The sequence below is a fragment of the Notolabrus celidotus genome, chromosome 6 (genome assembly GCF_009762535.1).
Source record: "Notolabrus celidotus isolate fNotCel1 chromosome 6, fNotCel1.pri, whole genome shotgun sequence".
Classification (NCBI taxonomy): Eukaryota; Metazoa; Chordata; class Actinopteri; order Labriformes; family Labridae; genus Notolabrus; species Notolabrus celidotus.
Window position 1 is genome coordinate 1,274,744 of NC_048277.1, and position 24,853 is coordinate 1,299,596.

The 24,853-nt window shown below is 38.4% G+C and overlaps 1 protein-coding gene across 3 annotated transcripts in view; it reads left to right on the plus strand.

The window, feature by feature from the left end:
- Positions 1-24,853, plus strand: part of ppfibp2b (PPFIA binding protein 2b) — a 55,404-nt gene that overhangs the window by 14,743 nt on the left and 15,808 nt on the right. For 2 of the 3 annotated variants that reach the window (XM_034686409.1, XM_034686408.1), the window contains exons 3-8: positions 8,804-9,031; positions 9,999-10,091; positions 17,450-17,561; positions 21,469-21,530; positions 21,613-21,688; positions 21,790-21,872. In XM_034686409.1, coding sequence (XP_034542300.1) covers positions 8,804-9,031; positions 9,999-10,091; positions 17,450-17,561; positions 21,469-21,530; positions 21,613-21,688; positions 21,790-21,872 — 654 coding nt within the window. The remainder of the gene's footprint in view (positions 1-8,803; positions 9,032-9,998; positions 10,092-17,449; positions 17,562-21,468; positions 21,531-21,612; positions 21,689-21,789; positions 21,873-24,853) is intronic. The other variant, XM_034686410.1, reaches the window with a different exon arrangement.

Genomic DNA, 24,853 nt, shown 5'->3' on the forward strand with positions numbered 1-24,853 from the left:
GTTATCAGTTGACAGTTAATTGAAATGTTTAGTTTGATTTAGTTTAGTTTGTGCTGCAGGAAAGCAAGTTTGAATGCATGGCCATGGTAGAGCTATCAACCGTGGAATCAGAAGGACTCTTTTTTAATTCTGTGCATATTTTTAAATCTACAATCTTTGAATCAAAGTTTAGTGATGATATGTGACTGACTTTAATCTGTAGCTGGGTAATAAGAGGGACGATGCATGGTGAACAGGTAGAGACTAGACCCAGACTCAAAAGGACACGCATCATCCCTCACTTAATCCTTGATGAGAGAATCCATTTCCAATCAAAATATCACATTAAGAAGCACACATCTACTTGAAGAGTCACATTGAGGTGATTTATGTGTGTTTAAATTGATGGATTACATAGAAAGCATCTCCTGAAACCTCTCTCTGGTTGGACTGGGCCCCTAAAACTACTGAACTACTGAGCGCTGGAATGTCACATAAACACAGTCTGTTCAGGAATGTGTGCTGGCCGCTCTCGAGAGGTCTGATGGGCATGAGCTGTGTGAATACATCATTTCACAAATGAAGAATATGAAATTCATCAATACATTTGATGGAAATGACATTTCTCTCTATACCTTGTTAAATCCTGGAACTGACATGACCACAGTCACCAGCCCACCTGCTGTTGGGTCAGTTATGTGGATGCTGTGCTCACTAGATGCTCAGGTATAGCTGCAAGTTTACTCTGGTGCTTGGATCAGAGGCAGGCTCCTGAGGTCTGGTAAACTCTCCTCTCTACCCCACATACAGTATGTCTTATTTTCTAACTCCCAGTGTTTAGCAGAGCATTTAACAACCCTGCAGCTGTAGAGCACAACAAAAAGAAAGAAGCAGAAACATTAGCTGAATCTTTAGTTTCAACGTTTGAGACTCTTGTTTGGTGCATTTCCAATCTGCAGTTTGGAGAACTTCTCTCTCTCTCAGGTTTGGTTTCACACAAACCAATCCCCAGTCTTTCCCACCGCTTTCTGCAGTCACAATCACGTCATGACATCCAGAAAGTAATCAGTCGATGAAGAGACGTCATGACACTACAGTGCTGTCAGATCTGCCACCCAATTTTAAGACATACAAACAGTGAGATCATGCCCTCCATTCAACTTTACTGGCAGAGGTTACAATGAAAAGTGTCTGGATGAGATTCAAGCTCAAACACGGAGTCTCTGAAACAAGCCAGAACACATCAAACGGCCTCTCTAGACAGCGACAACAACACCCTGCAGCGGGCCGACAGATAGACGGCTGACATCAAACAATAAAGTCAACACTACAGAAATCAGAGCGCCACAGAGACATTTGAAGAATAGTGTTGAAGTCTTTAATGGAATACTGTCTCTTAATTTAAACGTTCTTAAAGGTGTTTTCTTAGTTTCAGAAGACTTAATGGTTCCTACATGGACTCTGAACTCTGTCTCTTGAAAACGCCTGGACTAAACAGTGTTTTTAGCGACTGACAAATCCCTTGATGGTCTCCAGACTGTACAGAACTCAGCTGTCAGGGTTTTAACCAGAACCCAAAAACACGACCACGTCTCTCTGGTTTTATCTTCTTTGCTCTGGCTCCTTGTGTGTATGTTTTAGAATTGATTTTAAGATTTTACTGATTAATTTTAAAGCTCTACATGGACTTACTCCAAGCTATAAAGCAGACCTTTTAGTACCATACGAGCTGACACGCGCTTTGAGAGAGTCAGTGAGCTCTTTTAAATCTCCTCTGAAAACATACTTTTATCGTAGAGCCTTTCCTGATCTTATCTGAATTGTATTTTATTTTATTTTAACCATCTTAAGAAATATATTTTAAAAGAATTGTATTCCATTAGAGTTCTTTTGGGGGAATTTTATGTATTTTAAAATGTGTTTTTATTTATCTTGACTTATCTTGATTTTACAAACTGCCTGTTTTATTTTGCTGCCCATGTGAAGCACTTTGTAGCTTTGTTTTTGAAAAGTGCTCTCCAGATAAACTATAATTATTATTATTTGTATAAATAAGGATAAAGAAACAGTCCAGATGAAACTGATCTTGAATAGATTCTTAGATCCCTGAAGCTGCAGTTAGTTCAGCTATAAACGGTGTGACCGAAGCTGATGTCGCAACAGTTTGGCGTTATTGCTGTCTCCACCTTCTTTTGGATGAAAAGACAGACGTGGATAAGATCCTGGACTTAGTTAGCATCAGGTTATCTGTTACCATAATGCTAGCCTGGTGCATCCATTACTCATAGTTCAAAGCTGATATATACTGGGTCAGCAGTTTTTGGCTCACATAAAAAGGCTTAAAATAATATAACAGAAACAAATATCAAGCAGCTGTCTGACTGTACATCAGAACACTGGTTGCTGAAGGATCATGCGCTCTGTCATCCCTGTTTTTCTGGAGGAGAGCATTATTTACCAAATGAACATTAAGCTGTTTTAGAGAGAGCTGGAAACCGGGATAATAAAAGGAGTTAGAGGGATGGTCGTTTTTATGACACGATGCTGTGGCTAGTAGAAATGGGGCTAGGTTAGCTTTACTGTACAGACCCTGAGACTACGTCCACATGTCATATTCAGGCTATGCTTATTATTATGCTTATTTTATTACAGTACTTTAAAGAGAATAACAGAAGTGTCTGTTTTAGAGTGAAAGATCTTCAGTAGCTGCTCCATAAAGGTTTCTGCCTCAGAGAGAGTGCATGTAAAGATACTAGGAGTGTAATGATTCTTTTTAACAATAATTCGATTCGTATCATGATTTGTTGTTGCTGATACGATTAAAGGACGATATTGGTTCATTTAGAACGGTACGATCTGAAATCGATTCAGTAACTCTTTAGCCAAAAATTCAACCAGTGTGACTGTGAAATAAATCCCTTGATACTGGACAGTCCTAGAGTCCTGTTGTTTCTTGTAAGGGAATCAGGTATAAATTAATTATGGATATAAACAAACAAGTAAACAACAATTAATGAGCCGAGTTTTGTCCTAGTCTCTGTCTAAACATGCTGGAGAGGCCTGAGGCTTCTGCAGAGCTGATGTTAGCTTGTGCTGCTGCAAGAGGCGTCTGGACGGCCGGCGTTGTGTGAAATCCCATGGCGCCTTAGTAGGTGGTTGGATAGATTTGTGGTGTTGCCGTGGTAACTTTACTTGACTTTTACTTGTCCTACAAACAGTGAGCGACTTATTTAGAACATCTCCATCTTTGCAAAAGCCAAAGTGTTTCCACACGCTGGACCACAATGGTGTCTTGATCAATCAATCAATCAATCAATCAATCAATCAATCAATCAATCAATCAATCAATCAATCAATCAATCAATCAATCAATCAATCAATCTTTATTTGTATAGCGCCAAATCACAACAAAAGTTATCTCAAGACTCTTTTACAAACAGAGCAGGTCTACGTAGACCACTCTATGTCAAATTATGAACAGAGACCCAACACCAAGACAGGATAAGACTCAGTCTGACCTCACCTTAATCCACCATGAGCATTGCACATCGCAGTATTTAGCTAGTTACAGCAGAGAGGACAAACTTCCTTTAACAGGCAGAAACCTCGAGCAGAACCAGACTCATGTTAGACAGACATCTGCCTCGACCGAGTTGGGTCTGGAAAGACAGATAGAGGGGAGTAAGAGAGAGAAGTGATAGTGATGAGACGAGTAGTGGAAGCTGTTGCCGCTGGAGTCCAGCACGTCTGTATCAGCTGGAGTCCAGATCGTCCACAGCAGGAGGACGTCTACGGCAGCTCAGAGGAACCTACGAGACAAGGGAGCTCAGGGACTCCAGAAAGGTCTATGGTTAGTAACTTTAATGGGACAGGCAGAGTTAAAGTAAGTGATGAGGGGGTTGGGGGGAAGGGGGTGAGCTAGGATCCCAGTGTGTCAGTGTGCCAGTTCCCCCGGCAGTCTAGGCCTATAGCAGCATGACAAAAGCTGGTCCAAGCCTGATCATTTCCCGCTCGCCGGCTTCTCCTCTGCCGTCCGCCATGCTATGTTTTGTTGTCTGCTGGTGCGTGGCAATGACGTCACAGACAGGCAGCCTGAATTGAGTAATGTTTAACATCTTTATCATTAAAAGTGCAAAAAAACACATCCATATAAAGTCTGCCGTGCTTAAATCCAATGTGTTATTTCCTACACATACAATACAATCGATTTATTACCTTTTAAAACGATGTTAGATCCATATATGTCGTCTGGAAGGCCAACTTGCCGAGCACAGATCGATGTAGTCGGATCGTAGGAATATAAATCCATACATCGATGGAGTAGATGAATCGTTACACCCCTAATGAATATCTCTGTTTCTGATTTTACACACATACAGGATAACAGCATGCAAAAGCACCGATTCACAGACATGAATGCCACAGAGGTCCAGTTGGTCTTTTGTGTTCACTAGAGTCTTTGTGTTGACTTTGTTCATTGTTGCACCGAGCTGCTCCACACTGGCACCACAAGATACTCAAACTAGTTCTGTATTTTAGTTCTGTGTGTTTCTGAGTGTGTTTGTATGTGTGTTTCCAGACAGCATAAGGCAGCCAGGTCCAGGCTTTGATTAAATAAACAAGATACACACACACACACACACACACACACACACACATGAATGAAGCATGATAAGCATCAGCGGAAGTAGACAGAGAGGGAGGTGGTGAGGAGAAGGCTTTACAAGAAAGAGAGGAGTGGAAAGACATGGGAGAGAAGGAACGGTAGGCATGATGAGAGACAGTGATGGACAGATGGAGAGATAAGGAATGGCAGGATGTTCCAAAGAAATATTGTTTTCTATCCTGCGAGGCACGGCACACAAAGTGAACATGCAGGACATTCACACTAGGAATCCTGCAGGATGTAACTGTCAGCGACAACTGTCTCTGAAAATCACAGCGTGCTGTGTCTCTGTTTGCAACATGGTCTGCCTCTACAGAGCTGACATGGAGCCAGGACTCCAGACTGAACACAGGGGGGAGGTTATCTTAGCTTTTTAAAATCAAGTGGTGACCAGTAAGATCCTTCTCTAAGTATTTACAATGATTACAAGAAATGTGCTTATTGTTGTGATTCTAGCTGCTAATGTAGTCAGGTTGTAAGCACACAATAACTCTGTGTAACACTCAGCTTTACACTTCTTTTACTTTATATGTTTCTCTTCCATTTGATGTCTTTTTACCAGTTTCCCCACAGAGGTAGAGTTTTAGTTAAGACCAGCTAACCCAAGCTAAGTCATGACTGGAACCAGAGTTATATAGACCAAGACAAAACCAAGAGGGACAGACAGAGACAAGGGAGTGAGATGATGAGTCAGACCAAACCACACGGCTGCTAGTCACACATTGAATCACACACGTACATTACAAAGTGAAACATGCAAACCACAGGACCTTATCACACAGATCTGAACTTTCATTAGAAACAACCAAAGCTAAGAAAACATGCTTACACCTCATTATTTACCATATATACAAAAGTGTACCGTACAAGCTTTGATGTAAATCAAAGAGCACGTACTGTACACACCACATTTGTTGATTTTCTTACTGTAACACTGAAGTAACAACTACACTTCAGGTTGATTATTTCATCCAACACCTCATGTAGCAGTGATATTTCATTTAAAAATTTTATTTGATCTACAACAAGTATTCAAACCATCTTTACAAAGGTTTCTGTGTATTTGAAGCCGGGAAAAGCAACCTTTTTAATTAAGAACTGAACTATTGTCATCCCCAGTTCTCTCACTGAAGTGAAGAAGTGATAGCATGGCATGTAGATTCATGCTGGAGCTGATTTAACTCATCTTGATGTTAAAGCTGCTGTTGGTAGTCACAGGGTAAACATCTGTTTAGAGAGAGGGACTTCGAATGTCAACACTACCCCTCCCAACCAGATTTCCTCTTAGCCCCCCAACACAGATCGGTGTGTGCAAGGCTAAGGTGATTCTTGAGCCTGGTGGGACAGCTCAGGGTGTTGTAACCCTTTTCTGTCCATGGTTATCTGTGGTGGCGGGAGGAGGAGGGAGGCAAAGGACTCAAGAGGTTACAGGATACTGTGGACCAAGGCACCAAAATAAATACATTTAAAAAATAAGGAAGAAGAGAAAGTAGAGAAATAAAGAAATAAAGAGGTAAATAAATAAAGATAGAGTAAAGTAAAGTAGTGAAAAAGAGAAAGAAAAACAAATCAGTGTGTGCAGTCATGATAGTGCCGGACTCCTAACCAATCGGAGGACGTAGTAGGAGCCGTCCCTTAACCAATCAGGACAGAGGATTGGAGATTAGCTATGGTTGGTCCGTCATAACGGGAACAAGGGTAATAATAACACTGCTTTATACAAAGGCATTGGAAAACGCAGAGACTTCACAATAGTCTCAAAGTACTTCACTTACCGATGAGTACCGATGGGTATTATGACCTTTTCTCCAAACCCAGCAGAAAAAAAGGAACGGTTTTTACACCATTCCTACCAACAGCAGCTTTAAGTGACTTAATATATGTTTGGTAATTATCTTTATGAGGCTTGTCTCATTATCATAATCACCAGCAAACATGTCCTGTACCCTCAGCCTATCCACAAGATAGCACTGAATCAGTGAAGTTCCTCAACATCACGTTGATAACCAGATTATATACGTTTAAAGAGAGAGCATTATTATGTTAAAAATGTAGTGAAAAGGCGATCTATTGGTTAAAATCCTGAGTTCTCTTCTCCACAGACTAAATCAGGCTTGAGACTTAAGAAAAGTGGTCTTCATAGTTGTCATGAGACAGAGACCAGTCTTGGGTATTTTAAAAATAACAGTAGTAATGGTAACTAACACCAGCATGCCGTTGATAAGCTGATGCTGCTGAGAGCATGTTATGTTTTCTTAGTTCAGCATAGATAAAGTGGGTTAGCATGCTAACATTAGCTAATTACCACAAACCATGAAAGGAAAGTTTGGCATCCTCAATGGCTGCTAGCTTTAGCCAAGATAGCATGACTGAAATCTGACAGCCACTGTCTTCAACAGTGAACTAAGGTATTTATTACACAGAGGGTGAATCACATCTAACATGTAACATTTGAATCCAAACAGAGATAATGTTTTATTTTGAAAGAACAGTTCTCCTTCCTGTTTGTGTACTCTTCTTTCACAGTCAGACTCTGACAGACATTGATTTTTAATACACAAGACTGAAGGATCTTTCAGTTCTGGTTTGTCAGACATGAAAAGACATCACCCTCTAGTTCGGTCGTCTCTCAATCGGTTCGATCCCAGCTCCTGCAGTCACATGCCGAAGTGTCCTTGAGCAAGACACTGAACCCCAAACTGCTCCCTCTGTAGTTCAGCGGTGTGTGAATGTGTATGAATGAGATTAACACTGATGGTCCCCTACCATAGCAGCCTCTACCATCAGTGAGTGAATGTGGTGTGAATGGGTGAATGTGACGAGTAGTGTGAAAGAGCTTTGAGTGCTCAGAAAGAAAAGAGATATAGAAGTACAAGTCAATTTACCATTCCTTTGACCCTCAGCTGTGTCCTGTACTGGACGGCTGCTTCTCTTTGCTGGTGACCCACCACCTCACACTCAACATGAGTTCTGCCTGTAGAGTCTAACAGAGCTGTTAGACTCAGACAAGTTAAAGCACAGTTGTTGTAGTAACACAATCCTGTGTCTGATGCCATGCACGTGCATACGTGTCCAAATCTAACGTATCCGATGCATCGGTGTAGAGGCTGTTTGGCTTTGGTCATGTTACAATGGTAACGGACACCGTCTACATATATGTCAGCTGAGTGAGTGAGTGAGTGAGTGAGTGAGTGAGTGAGTGAGTGTGTGTGTGTGTGTGTGTGTGTGTGTGTGTGTGTGTGTGTGTGTGTGTGTGTGTGTGTGTGTGTGTGTGTGTGTGTGTGTGTGTGTGTGTGTGTGTGTGTGTGTGTGTGTGTGTGTGTGTGCGCGTGCGTGCGTGCGTGCGTGTGTGTGGCTCTCTCTCTCTTTCTATGTCTGCCTGTGTGTGTGTGTGTGTGGTTAGTAACAGCTGCGAGGCTCCGGTTGGCTGGCAGGAGGAATGGCAGGCATCCATTCTGAGCATTCCTGAGAGCCAAACACTTTCACCTCAGGAAGCCGCTCCAGCCCCGCACACTGACTCACTGCTGCCTGATGAACTCTGGGAATTACTAAACTAAGAGCTTTTCAGGAAGAAGATTTATTTCATGATGATCATGCAGTTTGTGAGAACATGTTTCATAAGCACAAGCGTTGAAGAAACTCTCTGGTAGTAGACATGTTGTGTTCCTCTTACACACATTACAAAGTGAATGTTCCTCTGAGACCTGACTCTGTTCCTGCTGTGTTATTGGTCCTAGTCCTGATTTAGGGTGGGGTTATTACCTGAAGGGCCTTTAATGGTCCTCTTGAGGGCTGACCACATTGATGTACTTTTTATAAATGACCCTAACAACACAACAGCAGAGACTGTGTATGTGTTCAGTGACGTCTCTGTAACACAGATTAATGTCCTCTTCTGCATTGATTTGTTCAGACTGTCAGATGTTCAGAAATGTAATGTTTCCCTCTGATGAGAGTTTACTCAGTAACATTCAACAGTCATGTATAAATGTAAATTCCCAGATACTGACTCGATTAACGGATAAGTTCATGTCTGTTTTCCTCTCCTCTCCTCTCTTTACAACCTTTTTATATTTCTTCCTCCTTCCTTTTCTCACTCTCACCACTTCATCTCCTTCACAACCCTTCATTTGCCCTCCATCACTCCGACCCTTCCAGTGTGTGGTTAATTTCATCAGTGAGCTCCAGGAGCAGATGTGCAAGTTTCAAGAGGAGATCAGCACTCGTATCCAGGAGAAACGGGCCCTGGAGGAGAGGGAGTCCCAGCAGGGCGAGCCCGGAGGCAGCCAGGCCCAGGGCCACAGCCTTCAGGTCGGGTTAGCCAGCTACGACCTGAGCCTGTCTGACTCAGATGAGCGGATACACAATGGAGGACTGACTGCACACGTAGGGAGACTTGATGGATGAACTCTTCCCCTCCCTCCCCCATCATTTCTTCTCTTCTTCTCTCCTCCTTTTTTAACCAGTCCACACACCACCCGGTATTTGGAACTTTCCACAGAATCAAACTAACAGCCTCTCTTGTAGTGTGTTTGTGTGTGTATTGCAGGATTTGGGGGTCATGCTGTTCTCTGGTTCTTGCAGATATGGAGGCTTCTGATTGGTGTTTCAAATACTTCAATGCCTTTGAGGGGTTAAGGTTCTTAAAGCAGGATGAGTAATGAGAAGCTCTACTGTAGTTATACATAATATGACGTACTGTAACTATTGGAGGTACTGTAGATGTTTATAAAAGTTTCTTTCCTGAACTCCTCAAGAGTTTGAAGTATTTGTAAAAACACGTTTCAGCCCCGGTGGGGATTTTCTCTTTATAAATCCTCTCTAAATGAAGTTTGGATCAGGCTTATCTTTGTGGTTTGATCTGATGTGATTTTCTTGCATGACGATGGTTCCTTCCTGGACTAACAAAGTTGAAACCTGTTTCCTCTCACACTGACCAGGTGGATGGGTCATTTAACTGTTCCTATAATCCCACGCTGTACAGGCCTCCCCTCCTCGGCTATGGAAATGTGCTGCTGATCACAGCTCACTCTTGTTCTGGGTCCTCAGGTTCATCCTCTTCCTGGTTGTTGATAACTGCACGCTGTAGTCTCTGTTTCAGGAGGATCATGTTTCCATATTAACCGCTGCTCTGTTGGGCCCTGGAGACCTCTATAACTGCACTGAATGTGAACCCCATGTTTGAAACTCTCCCTGTTGGCATGAATGCAGTAGAGTACTGTTGACTAGTTTGACATGTAAATATAATGATGTTATGTCAGGTGACATTCATAATAACAGTGCACCTGCAGGGAGATTCCCCGGCTTGACTGTGTTGACGGCTGAAGAGGTGCTGTGTTTTGTTTTGCTGCAGGATTTACTGCAAGAAGTGAAGCAGCTGAAGAGCAAAGTGGACGAGCTGGAAGGAGAGAAGGGCCAGTACGAGAGGAAGCTGAGAGGCACCAAGGTATATCCATGAGCTGATCACACAGGCTGAATATATGTCATGTGTTTTACGACTAGCCATCGTACTTTATGAACTATGTTACTACTTTAAATGAGTGTCACAGATGTCAGCTTGTTGGATGGAGGAGCTTTTAATGTACTGAACATAACTGAGAAGTCAGATCGAGCTGAGGGGTAAACACGCTAATGAAATCAGATCTTTCTCAGAGCTTAAAAACTAATGCATTATACTTACAGACAGCAATGTCTTTGACTAAAATCAAATATCCCTTCACTCTGAGACTCAGCCTGCCGCATAGAACCATTAAGCTGCTATCATGCATATTTCACACAATTGAGGATGTCTCACATAAAACCATGATCTCATGGACTTTCTCACTGTGGAGCTGATAGCATCCAACCAGGACTTTGAGAAGTTAATGATTGTAGCCAAGAAACAGACTGGCTCATACCTGGTTCAGCATCAAATCTCAGTCTCACACATAAGACCCCAGCATAGGAGTTATCATGTCAGACAATGTGAATACAGTTCAAACAATGCTAAAAGGAAATGTAGAATGAAGTCCCTTTACTTATTTGAGTTTATAAAGGTGCCTTAATCGTACATCAGCAGTGCACCTGTCAGAGCCCTGTGATGAACTAACTACCTCATGGTGGCAGATGTTATATAGACCTGTTTTTGCCCTATCTTGATGCCTTTAGCTCATCTGTATGATACAGATAGACATCAACACAGAGCTGATATCAGCCTTATATCTTGTTAATTATTAAGATTTACTCATTTTTATTTATGTAGCACCTTTCAACCAATAGGTAAAATGTTACAATGCTTAAACAAGATAGAGGGAAGTATTTTGAAATACTTAAAAAATACAAATTAAATAGAAACGTGACAATAAAATCAATAAGATAAAATCAGAGAAATATCAGAAGAATTAATACATTCATTACAATAGAATCAATCAAATACATAAAACCATTACAATAAAATCAATAAGATGAAATCATTACTATAAAATCAACAAGATGAAATCATTACTATAAAATCAACAAGATGAAATCATTACTATAAAATCAACAAGATGAAATCATTACAATTAAATCATAACATAAAATCAGAATAATATCAGAAAATAAATACAATCAATTCAATGAAATCAATAAGATAAAATCATTTAAATGAAATCATTTAAATGAAATCATTTAAATGAAATCATTTAAATCAAATCAATAAAATAAAATGAAATCATTAAAATAAAATAAACAAGATAAAATCAATAAAATAATATCAGAAAAATATTAGAAAAATAAATAAATCAAATCATTACAATTAATTCAATAAAATAAAACCATTACAATAAAATCCAATAAGATAAAATCATTAAGATGAAAGCAATAAGTTAAAATCAGAAAAATACCAGAAAAATAAATTAACTCATTCCAATAAAAATCAATAAAAATAAAATCGAATAAATCCCCGAAAAATACAATACCATAAAATAAGATCAAATAAAATAAAAAATAAAATTGATGCTAAAACAATGGTAATAATGGTCTTATTGGTAATAATGCAGTCCAGGGCTAAAAGGGAAATGACTGCCAATTAAAAGCTAGATTAAAAAGGTAATCAATCAATCAATCAACCAGACTTTATTTGTAAAGAACTTCTCAAACAATAATATTGTAACACAAAGTACTTTACATAGAAATAATAATAGGAATACCACAATAAATTAAATAAAGAAAAATAAGAAGTCTTCAGTTTGCTTTAAAAACACCCATAGAGCTCGCCGTTTTAATGTCCAGAGGCAGAGAGTTCCAATTTTAGGGACCGAAACACAGAGAGCTCTCTGGCCGGCACTTGTGAGGTACACATGAGGGACATTTAAATTAGATTTACATTTAGAGGCTGATATTTCTCATACCTTTCATAACTAGCTAGCTGTCCCCCATGACTTTATGCTAAGTTAAGCTGTCTTGCTACATAAAGTTTCTCCATATTCACCTCACAGGTGTAAGAATGGTATCAAAGTGTCAGCCTGTCTCAGAATGTCTACTAAAATGTGATTAGAATTCACCATGATATTAAGTATTGAGTTTACAGTAGTCATCTGAACTCTGTGATCATGTACATTCTTAACCTGTTTCCCTGTTCAGGGATGGAGCGACTTACTAGCCTAGATTCCTCCCAGAGAGAGCTCATCTCTTGGTCTGATGTAAACAAATCTTAAATCTTAATTTTGTTACTTGTGTAAGTCAGGACTGCAGGAAGGGACAGTATGGTCATGAACACAGAGCAGCTGTTTAACATAAGAGATCATAGCATGTAGAAATAAGACCAGTCCTTCTGCACCACACTGAGCTGAAAATAAGCAGACTAAAGGGACATAAGGATGATGGTAAAGATTGGCCTTCAGCTGAAACACAAGTGTGCATGTTATATTTTCATAGCAGAGAGGGATAGCAGGCTGATTACAGGGACATCAAGTGATGCAGCGCTACAATACAACACGAAACAGTCAGACTTCTGAATGCTGAACTGTAGTTTTGTCTGTCAGGTTATTGGGACTTTGGATCAAATCTTAAATCAGGATCAGGATCAGCAGGCTTGAAGAGCTCCTCACGTTACTGATCTTTGGTTCATTTGAAGGAGGTCAAACATTGCTTTCTCTACGCTTACACTGCTTCCTTCCTCCTCTCCCTCCTTCACTCTGTATCCCTTCTTCCTCTCTACTAACCCCTCTCTGCGGCTCGCTCTCTACACCTTTTCTTCCCCCCTCCTCTCCAAATCATCCCCCGTCATTACTCTCTTCCTGTGTCTCCGCTCTCTCTAGCTCTCTATCTCTTATTCTCTCCATGTGTGTTACCAGTCGCTCATGACCCAGCTGTCAAGCCTCAAGCTGACTGTGGAGCACACACAGCTGGAGAAGCAGCACTGGGAGGAGCGCTGGCGCGGCGCACAGGTGCCTCCTCTTTCTCCTTCTCTTCCTCCACTTCTGCCTCTTGTTGCTTGTTCTTTTTTTGTTTGTTCGCTTTCACTAATTAGACTCTGATTCCCTTTGCTAATGGTCTGCCTCCCCCCGTCCTCCCCCAGTGCCACCTCTCCCCCACTGTTTTTCTCTTTTTGCACTTGTTCTTTTCCACTTCCCCTCTTCTTCCCCATTTTATTATTGTGTGCCTGCAGCTCGTGTTTCTCCCTCCTCCTGGTCCTCCTTGTTTTGGTTCTGTGTTATGACAGCTGACTTGTGGTTACATTCAAGAATGATGAATAATTCACAATACTAGTCAGTAAAGTGTTATTTTAACAGGGACTATGTATATAAATATATATATATATATATACACGACCAGTCCAAAGTTTGGACACACCTTCTCATTCAAGGGTTTGTATTTACTGTGATGATTGTAAACACTGTAGATTAATACTGAAGACATCCAAACTATGAAAGAACATATATGGAATTATTGAGTGAACAACAAAGTGTTAAACAAAGCAGAATCTGTTTTATATTTTAGATTCTGTAAAGTAGCCCCCTTTTTCCTTCATGACAGCTTTGCACACTCTTGGTATTCTCTCAGTCTGCTTCATGAAGTGGTCTCCTGGAATGGTTTCTAACTAACATGAGCCTTGTCAAGAGTTCATTTGTAGAATGACTTGCCTTCTTAATGTGTTTGAGACCATCAGTTGTGTTGTTCAGAGGTAGGGTTAGTACACAATGGATAGCCCTATTTGACTACTGTTGTAATCCAGATTATGGCCAAACCAGATTATTTCATAGTTTTGATGTCTTCAGTATTAATCTACAATGTTGAAAATAATTAAAATAAATAAAAACCATTGAATGAGAAGGTGTGTCCAAACTTCTGACTGGTATATATATTTATACATACTCATATATTAATATACTGAAGCAGAAAACTGGAAATCTGTCCTTCTGCTTCTGACCATCTCTCCTGTCTCCCTGTGGATGTCTTTGTACCAGTGTTTGAAGTGAGATGGTACACACCATAGAAAAGTGCCTGTGCGTGTAGTATCTGTATTTTAACGTTTTGATGTACAGTGAGTATTTTCTGACTCTTGGTGTGACGCTCACCTCCCTGTTTCAGCTTCTGCCTGTCATTGTTTGAATCAGCAGCTGTTTAAGGAGCATAACTGACGATAGATAGAGCCTGGCTCCTACAGGACACAAACTGAGTCAAGGATGAGCCTGTATTAAATGAATACATTACACTTCAAATGAGGTCATCTGTTAAATTTATAATAACTGAACGGTATCGCTTAGAATATAAATCAGCTTTTAGAGTTTCCCATTAACAAAAGGAAGCCTGGACTGAAGGTTTGAGGCTGATTGTTCTGTTTTCAGCACTCCATAGACTTATATAAGAGAGAAACATAAATCAATCAGACTGGAGTCAAACTAATATATTGAATTAATCTTGCAGAGGAAAGCTACAAAGTGTTGAACACAAACACATTTCTATTTCACAGCCTGTCACTTCTCACAAAGGTTAACTCCTGCTGTAGACGACACTCCTCTGCATCCACATTTTTATTTACAGCATAGTTTAATATTATTTTACTGTCAGATTCTGTTCATCGCAGCAGAAATGTCTTTAAGAAAAAACCTTTACTGGCTGAAAAAACAACAACAACAAATGTCTCCACATTTAGCTCCAAAACGTCTTTGAAAATATCACAACAAGTTTTAAGGGTTACGTTTTTATCACATTTAGAGCAATATTTTTAACCTTTTTCACATTTATTTTTCTCGCCACAAATATATTTATGATAATAATACTGTTAAACCTTAATGCTAATTCTAAATCTAAATGTTAAATATAATCTAAGTATTCAAAGTTAAATCTCAATAATAAATATTAATATAAATGTTTAATGTTAAATCAAAATGTTTAATGTTAAATCAAAATGTTAAATGTTTAATCTAAATATTAAATGTTGCTCTGCGATCCTAAATGTTTAGCTGATATGTAAATTCACACTGCTGCCTAGCAGAAATACCAAAATAAAAGCTTCATAAAGTGATACAGACTTAGTAATAGTAACTTATCTTGTCTGTACCATAGACTGGGTCAGTTCTGTCTCTGAGCGTTGTGAAATCTCTTAGTGGTCTCCAAATCTGCCTATCCAGCATTTTTACGGCGGGATTTAACAATGATTTTAACTTAATATATTTTTCACAACAAAACTAAATGTGAAGAAGATCACAAATATTCCTCCAAATGTGATAAAAAAAAGTGACTTTTAAAAATTCACTCTACATTTTTATGATGTTTTGGAGCTAAATTAGGAGAATTGATTCTGTTATTTTCAGTGTGTACAACTTTACAAACAGCGCCCATGAATAGGTCCTTTTTTTACCCATTCCTACCAAATAATGCTTCTCCTGTCTGCACACACAGCTCGATTGGCACGTTTCCCCCTACCCAATTTTTCCATTTCTACGACCCTAACAGGCACTGAGGTCGTATAATTAGACTTCATTTGTGTTGAGTGTCATCAACAAGCCACATTAATGAAAACATACATGTCAGGGGAACATCAGAAACTTACTTTACTTCAGAATCTCTTTGAAATGTACCCAGTTCCATTCTTCTGTTGTAGCTTGTAGGTCCCTGTGGCTAACTGGCTGTTATTGTGAGGCAGCTGCAGGATGTGTTAGATTTGAATTTATGACTTGTCGTTATAGTAAACATGTCTGTGTGCACACCTGTTCTCTGTTGACACCTGCCGTCTGCAACTGTGCTTCTTTACTATCTGAGTCTCAATCTGGAGTATTATTTCATCCTGACTCAGATTAGGTTGGTTGACAAACACTGAGGTAAGGTATTGATGGTGCCAGTCCTGTCCACAAATATGTCAATGCATATGAATGAAGAGTCTATATGAACAAGGAGGGAGAATACATTGGCCAGAAATCCATACATGAACCCATCATAAGATGAAAATCAAGTTTTTCTTGTTTTTTATTCACCACTACAAACTCAGGTAGTTAGGTGGTCTTTCTCTGGCTGATGGGTTTCTGTATTATTTCTAGTATGACACAGTCCTAAGCTGCTTGTTGTGAGGCAGTCAGCTCCCTCATGTGTGGTGTGTTTATTGGAAACCATAAAAAGTTGAATTTTTCTGCCAGTTGACTGGAGGTACATCCTTTGTTCAATCCTCAGAACAGCTGACAATATTTTGTCTCTGTGATCATGGACATTTTCAAAGTTATATTTTGGGGAATTTTTTCCTTTAATGGATTGGACAGCCGAAGAGAGACAGGAAATGTGGGGAGTAGAGAGTGAGGGAAGACATGCAGCAGATGTTGGAGGCTGGGAGTCGAACCTGTGACCGCTGCAATGAGGACTGTAGCCTCTGATATGGGACTTGTGCTTAAACCACTAGGCCAATGGCAACCATACATTTTAGCATTTGAAGGCTTTGTTTGTTACAACATGCCACGCTAACATAGTCAATATACAATGCCATAGCCCTCCTCATATAGGTCAGGGGTTCCCAAAGTGTGGGTAGGGACCCCCTGGGGGTTCGTGAGAAACAAATGGGTGGTTGCGAGATGTCTTCCAGAATGTTTTGTTTTTAAGTTATCTAAAAATAGTACATTTTACACATTATAGTAAGAAGTATCATCAACAATAGTAGCTAACCTTGAAATAAAACCTTGAAAATATAAACTGTAATGAGTTTTCTGCCTTTCTTTGTTTCCAGATGAGTCCTAAGTTTAGAGTTAGTGAACAGTTAATTATCTAAAGCATCAGTAGCAGCAGGTTCATTCATAACAGCACAGGAAACACAGACACATGCTCATATAGGTAGGGTCATTTTCTGCAGACCAGCTAAATGAAGACACATTAAATCACTTTGAGGGACAGTGGGGGTCGCGAGTCTTTGGCACCTATATTTTGGGGGTCGCAAGTCTTTGGCAGCTATATTTTGGGGGTCGCGAGTCTTTGGCACCTATATTTTGGGAGTTGCGAGTCTTTAGCACCTTTATTTCGGGGGTCGCGGGCTGAAAAGTTTGGGAACCCCTGATAAGTGACTGACCTCTTCAGTCCAAATCATCCCACTGTAAAGACCTGTGTTCTCAAGAGATGTATTTCCATTACAGACAGCCTACAAAGCCATCAGATATCTTTACTTGAAGGAGTTCACTTCCATGAAGAAGTAAAATGGCAACACACAGAATCTGAATTATGAGATTCATCACTGGTCGAGCAAATGTTCTGGTTCTGCAGAGGACTTTGCAAGTCCAGTTGACTTTGAGCTCTCCGTCCAGATCCCCTGTTACCCGGACGCCTGACACAGTTCTCAGATCCACTCTCTGTCTTCCTCCACAGGCAGAGATCGCAGAGCTGCAGCAGCTCCTGGCATCCAAAGACGCTGAGATCGAGTGCCTGCAGACCCAGCTGCTGGCCAGAGGTGGCACAACCAATGACAACGCAGAGAGAGGTACACACGGCTGACCAATCCCTTTAGATCCAGATCTGTCAGAGAGGATGTGTGCAATCCAGCGATATGCATGTCTGTCAGCTCTGATTACTGTAACATCTAATCAACATGTCCCTCTCTCCTCTGCTGAACACTGAACCTTTCTGACTCTCTGCTGCCCTCTGCTGTAGAGGAGGTGTATATCAAGCATCTCATTAACAAATGTAAGGCATGGTGTGCTGTCTTCTTGGGTCCAATCTTCAACCAAACTCCTCTGCCATTAGAAATGATCAAGTCTGACTAACAGGGTTTAAACAGATCATGAGACCGCTCTGTGTTCTTGTCTTGGGGTGTGTAAAGTGTTCCCTCCAAACATGTCAGATAATCTGTCTCAAATCCATGTGGCAGAGTGTTTGGTTTGAGATTGGACAACAGCTTAGCTTTCAGTTTGTGTTGGTCATGGTTAATACTCCAGATTCACTGAACAGAAGCACAACTCAATATTCTTTCAAACCTCTCGTCTGGCAGCGCAGCATGAAATACTGAACACAGGTTGTTATTCTGCTCATAGTAGAGCCACTGTCCCACATAGGGCTTCATGTAGAATATAACTCAAGTGATTTATCAACCTGAAGTCAGACCTCTCTGTTCTTCAACATCATGAAATATGATCCATAGACCTGAGTGTTGTCAGATTAGAGCTTTATAGTCCTGACCTGCTGTGGAACCAGGAGGATGACATTTCTCTTCTTCACTCCCTTCATGCATAGAGGACAGTTCTGCATCCTGTCACAGATTGTTATTGATATTAGCTCTCAGGCAATGTGAGCACTCTCTTCTTTCCCCGCCAAACCATTACTAACTTCAGAGTTATTTTTTCTATTTACACAGAAACACTGACTTTGAGCTTTATGCTGAAGTGGTGTTTTCTTTACTTCCAGTTTTATACTGATACAGTCTGGTAATAAACACCTGTGTCACAGGTCTCAGGTAACACTGTCTGGTTTCCTTCTAACCACTTAGAATTCAGAATTATTTGTGGCTGTGGTATCAGCATTTCTAAACTATAGACTGTATAAATAATGGACGTAGTATCCGTGACGTCACCCATCTGTTTCTGAAGCGCTGTTTTGAGGCCAGTCGGCTGCGGCAGCCATATTGGAAAAGTTAGAATTAAAGCGGCAACCTCAGGTCTAAAAATACGAGGCTAATGCGGAAGTGCTAAAGTTCATTGAGGACCCACTTGAGGCTGGATCCGGAAGTACCAGAAACCACATACACACCAATTCAAAAGCTGATCTTTACAGTAGAAATAAACATGTTTACAGCCTGGTTCAAAAGACGAGTGTAGTCTGGATTGCTCATTTCTCGATCGGCACACACTGTACGGGGGGAATTCTTAGATATTAAGATTACATGTTTTCCAATGAGAGGCACAGCTGACTTGACTGACAGGCGGGAACACTGTAGTTGTTGGCAAGGAGGCTCAAAGCCTGCGTCTTTAAGTCACACTAAGGCTGTTTTCAAAACGGCCTGCTACATACTACCTACTGATGTAGTAGGTAGTATAGTGTGGTATGGTATGATATGGTATGGTATGGTATGGTATAGTACAGTATAGTATAATATAGTACAGTACAGTATAGTATAGTATGGTATGGTATAGTATGGTATGGTATGGTATGGTATGGTATAGTATGGTATGGCATGGTATGGTATAGTATGGTATAGTATTGTATGGTGTAGTATGGTATGGTATAGTATAGTATGGTATAGTATGGTATGGTATAGTATAGTATAGTATGGTATGGTATGGTATAGTATAGTATAGTATGGTATGGTATGGTATAGTATAGTATGGTATGGTATAGTATAGCATAGTATAGTATAGTATGGTATGGTATGGTATAGTATAGTATAATATGGTATGGTATGGTACGGTATAGTATAGTATGGTATGGTATAGTATGGTACAGTATAGTATGGTATGGTATGTTATGGTATAGTATAGTATGGTATGGTATAGTATGGTATGGATAGTATAGTATAGTATAGTATGGTATGGTATGGTATAGTTTAGTATGGTATGGTATGGTATGGTATGGTATAGTATAGTATAGTTTAGTATAGTATAGTATAGTATAGTATAGTATAGTATGGTATGGTATGGTATGGTATGGTATGGTATGGTATAGTATAGTATAGTTTAGTATAGTATAGTATAGTATAGTATAGTATAGTGTGGTGTGGTATGGTATAGTATAGTATAGTATAGTATAGTATAGTATAGTATAGTATGGTGTGGTGTGGTGTGGTGTGGTATGGTATAGTATAGTATAGTATAGTATAGTATAGTTTAGTATAGTATAGTATGGTATGGTATGGTATGGTATGGTGTGGTGTGGTGTGGTATGGTATAGTATAGTATAGTATAGTTTAGTATAGTATAGTATAGTTTAGTTTAGTTTAGTATAGTATAGTATAGTATAGTATAGTATAGTTTAGTATAGTGTGGTGTGGTGTGGTATGGTATAGTATAGTATAGTATAGTATGGTATGGTATGGTACGGTATAGTATGGTATGGTATGGTATAGTATGGTACAGTATAGTATGGTATGGTATGGTATAGTATAGTATGGTATGGTATAGTATGGTATGGATAGTATAGTATAGTATAGTATAGTATAGTATGGTATGGTATGGTATGGTATAGTTTAGTATGGTATGGTATGGTATGGTATGGTATAGTATAGTATAGTTTAGTATAGTATAGTATAGTATAGTATAGTATGGTATGGTATGGTATGGTATGGTATGGTATGGTATAGTATAGTTTAGTATAGTATAGTATAGTATGGTATGGTATGGTATGGTATGGTATGGTGTGGTGTGGTGTGGTGTGGTATGGTATAGTATAGTATAGTTTAGTATAGTATAGTATAGTATAGTATAGTGTGGTGTGGTGTGGTGTGGTGTGGTGTGGTGTGGTGTGGTGTGGTATGGTATAGTATAGTATAGTTTAGTTTAGTATAGTATAGTATAGTATAGTATAGTATAGTATAGTATAGTTTAGTTTAGTTTAGTTTAGTTTAGTTTAGTTTAGTTTAGTTTAGTTTAGTTTAGTATAGTATAGTATAGTATAGTATAGTATAGTATAGTATAGTTTAGTTTAGTTTAGTATAGTATAGTATAGTACAGGTACATGTCTCTTTTTGTCAGACACTGCAATAAAGCAGATATCTTAAAGGGTTAATCCAGCAGTTTAGTGTCAGAGACTCATCAGTGAAATGAACACGTTGGATTAAACTGATGCTTTGTCAGCAAAGATCTCCTGACTCTAGTCCTTAGCATGGCTGAAGCTACTAAAACTCTGCATTCTTCATTTCCTAGCACACAGCCAGCTCTGTCTTTCCTCCTGATCCTTCCTGCCTGATACATTGAAGACATATCTGTGGATCAGCTCTAGCATAGCGCTTTACAGATGTGATGCTAACCTTCAAACATGGTGCTAACCCTTTAGTGAGATTCTGTTGGAGTAACTCTTCATGATAAGTGTTTGAAAGGATATTGAGTGACATCTGGTCCAGGTTTTTGTTTGTTTGTTGTTTTTATCAGCATAAACATCTTATCATTGTAAACATGTATTGGAGGAAACCTACTGTATGTGGTATCTGTTGTGTTTTTTGATTGTATGTGATAGCATGAATGCTAAACAGAGCACGCCTTGTAGCATCATGGGCTGCAGGGTTTGACCCAGGTGATGGTTTATGGAGAGTCATGCTGTCAGTGTGTGTTTGTAATGCTTGTTTCTTCATATTAGCATGGATGTCATGTCTGTCACCAACATTACCTCAAGCATCCATCAAGTGCTCTAAATGAACAAGACGTGACGTCAGAGATGTTTGAACGGCTTGTTTTTCTCTGTAGACCAAGAATACCAGAGGTTAAAGGTCGGGATGGAGTCTCTGCTCGCTTCAAACGATGAAAAGGTAACTCACACTCTTCTTCATCAGGAGGTGTTTTCTTCAATGTGTGGTTGGAGATGTATGATCTGTTTCTCCCTGCTTACAGGACCGACGTATAGAGGAGCTGACCGTTCTGTTGGCTCAGCACAGAAAAATGAGGGAGGTCATGGCTCTCACGCAGGGTGAGACTCTCCTTCCTGTCCTGGAGTGTGTTTATTTCCAGCTAAGAGGACAGATTGAGGCAAACACCCGACTCTCTCTTTTCTATGTTTCTACCAAGCAGGGAGCAGTGAGGAGGAGCTGAGCGGCACTCTGAGACTCAGAGCCATCACAAACAGAGCACACTCTGATATGTTCAGGTCAGAGGTAAGATGATGAAGTTTTCTTTATTTTTGTTTTTTTATTCAAGTGTTGCATAGCAATACAAGACAGGTGAGAGACATGACAATACTGTACACAATATATAAAACAAAGTGAAAGACAAGACAACAAGTGAACATTTAAGAGACAAAACAGGGACAAGCAGGAACAAACAATCTCATGTAATATGAAGCATTGAGGAAGTTAAAACCCTCTGTAAGCCTTAGCCCATTTTTGGTCATTCGCAATATTCGCCTGTTGTGTTTTGGTGTTTTTTTCTAAGCTTGGGGCATGATATTAAAGACAGTGGAGTTATTTGGGTCAATTTACAAAATTTTTACATATATGATTTGGTAAGTGTTATGTCCTCCAGTGTACTCATTTTACCAACGTTCGTGCTCTTAAGCCAAAAATGGCAGCCATTGAAACCCATTCAAACCACGTTTTTTGATCCTGGAATTACTACATCAGAAAAAAAGGTTCTGAGTTACTCATTGTTGTGAACCAAACCACAGGGACCTAAAATTTTGATTTTTACCATAGAACACCAGATTGCGCCATTTTCTTAGTTTTCATCCCTTTGCCAAATTCATGCTACTCTCCCTTTGTCCACTAGGGGCACAAATCCTGCTCTAGAGTACCAAAGGGCAAATGGGTTCAGACTTTTTTGAGTTCACTGCATACCTTGAGATGTCTGGAAGTGGTGTATGTGTGTGTTTAGTGAAATTATTTTGTGTGTGTGGGAATATCTGTAGCCAAAATTGGAGTAATGAATTCCTTATGGGAAAAATGCCCTGATTAAATCCCCACCTAAAAGCATAAAACACTCAAAGTTTGAATGCCATTATTCTGCAGGAAAAAATCATTTTTTTTTTCAAAACAGCTTTGACATTGTAGGTTTGCCTTCAAAATCTATGATGTTCAGGGTTTTCAGCTGAATGAACCACTTTTCATGTTTCCACTGTGGGCCAAACTTCATGTAGGTTTTGATGATCATTTTTTTGGCTCTTTTGGGGAATTTTTGCTATAGTTTTACATTTTGGAGCCTTCCATGCAATTTTGAAATTAGATTCAACCAAGGAAGGTCTCTGTGTGTTGATATTGATCCTCAAGATTGATGTATGTATATGTGCATGGTGACAGTAATGTGTGTGTGTGTGTAGGGGGGATCAAATTATAGCCAAAAACCTATAGAGAAAGCTCATTTGCTTTTCATGGGTTTTTTCATAACAAAGGATCAGTCACAGACTGGCATATGAAGGGTTAAACTTTTGAAAATAAAATTTGTTTCAATTGATAGTGATGAATGACTTCCATTGAAAGATTTTTTTTCAAAATTTGAAAAAATATATTATTGTATGGCATATTTATAACAGTTTAGACTGCCCACTTTTGGTTAATTTGAGGCCAAAATTGTGACTTTTTGATAAAAAACATGACTTTGCAAAAAAAATAATGCAGTCATTTAATTAGTGTTGTTGTGAGTCATCAACATATGTTAAAATGTGTTGACCCCAAATTTTTTTTTCCAGTTTTCATTGTATTATACAGGAGATAATAATTTAGTGTTTTTTCATCCCCTAAATTCCCCTCTCTGGCACTGTAACACGTGGTAACTAAAGGGTTAATTATAATATTAGTGAATGTTTAGTATGTATCATTAACACTGAAGTTAATTTAAAGATAAAAAAAAAATTGGAACGATCCATCAATATATGACATATTTATATCAGTTTAAAGCAATGCCCATTTTTGATCGCCTTAAGACCTTCAACGTAACTTTTTTAAACATAGGACATTACATGAAAAATAATGCAGTGATAAAAAAAGTGTTGTTGTAAGTCATCAACATATGTCAAAATGTGTTGACTCAAAAAAAGAATTCCAGTTTTCATTATATTATGCAGGAGCTGATCCATTTTTGGTGTTTTTTTCTTCCCCTAAATTCCTCTCTCTGGCTCTTAAACACGTCGTAACTAAAGGGTTAATTATAATATTAGTGAACATTCAGTATGTCACATTAATACTGAAGTTAATTAAGAGATTTAAAAACAAATTGGAATGATCCATCAATATATGACATATTTATATCAGTTTAAAGCAATGCTCATTTTTGATCGCCTTAAGACCTTCAAGGTTACGTTTTCCTAGGGCTTACAGAGGGTTAAAAAGCTGTGTGTGTGTGTATGTGTTAAATAATAACAAATTAACCATTCAATAATAATAATAATAATAATAATAATAATAATAATAATATGATAATAATAATAATAATAATAATAATAATAATAATAGTAATAATAATAATAATAATAATATATATATATATATATAATATATTAAAAAACCGCCAATAATAATACAACAATATGAATTATCATCATAAATGATAATAATAATAATAATAATAATAATAATTATTATTATTATTATTATTATTATTATTATTATTATTATTACTGCCATCACATGCAAATTAAATTAAAATAAATAAATAAACATTTAAAAAAAATGTAAAAGGAAAATATTTTAGTGGGAGAGTAAGAAAATACAATGAGTAAATACAAATAAAGAGATATAGTACCAATACTAATAATATTATTAATATAGTAATAAAAATGAAAATAATATCAAGAGTAATAATAATAATAATAATAATAGTAATTAGTTTTATTATTGCAAATAAAAAATTATAACTAAATACTAAATAATTATAATAAAAGGGAAGGGGATAAAAAAAGGAAAATAGTTCAGTGGGCAAGTAAGAAAATGAGTAAATACAAATAAAGAGATATAATACTAATAATCCAATAATAATATAAATAATAATAATAATAATAATAATAATAATAATAAAAGTAATAGTAATACTAATTATAAGGTTAATAATAATAATTAGTTTGATGTATTAAAAATAAATACATAAATAATAATACTATAACTAAATACTGAATAATCATAATGATAATAATAACGGTAATAATAGA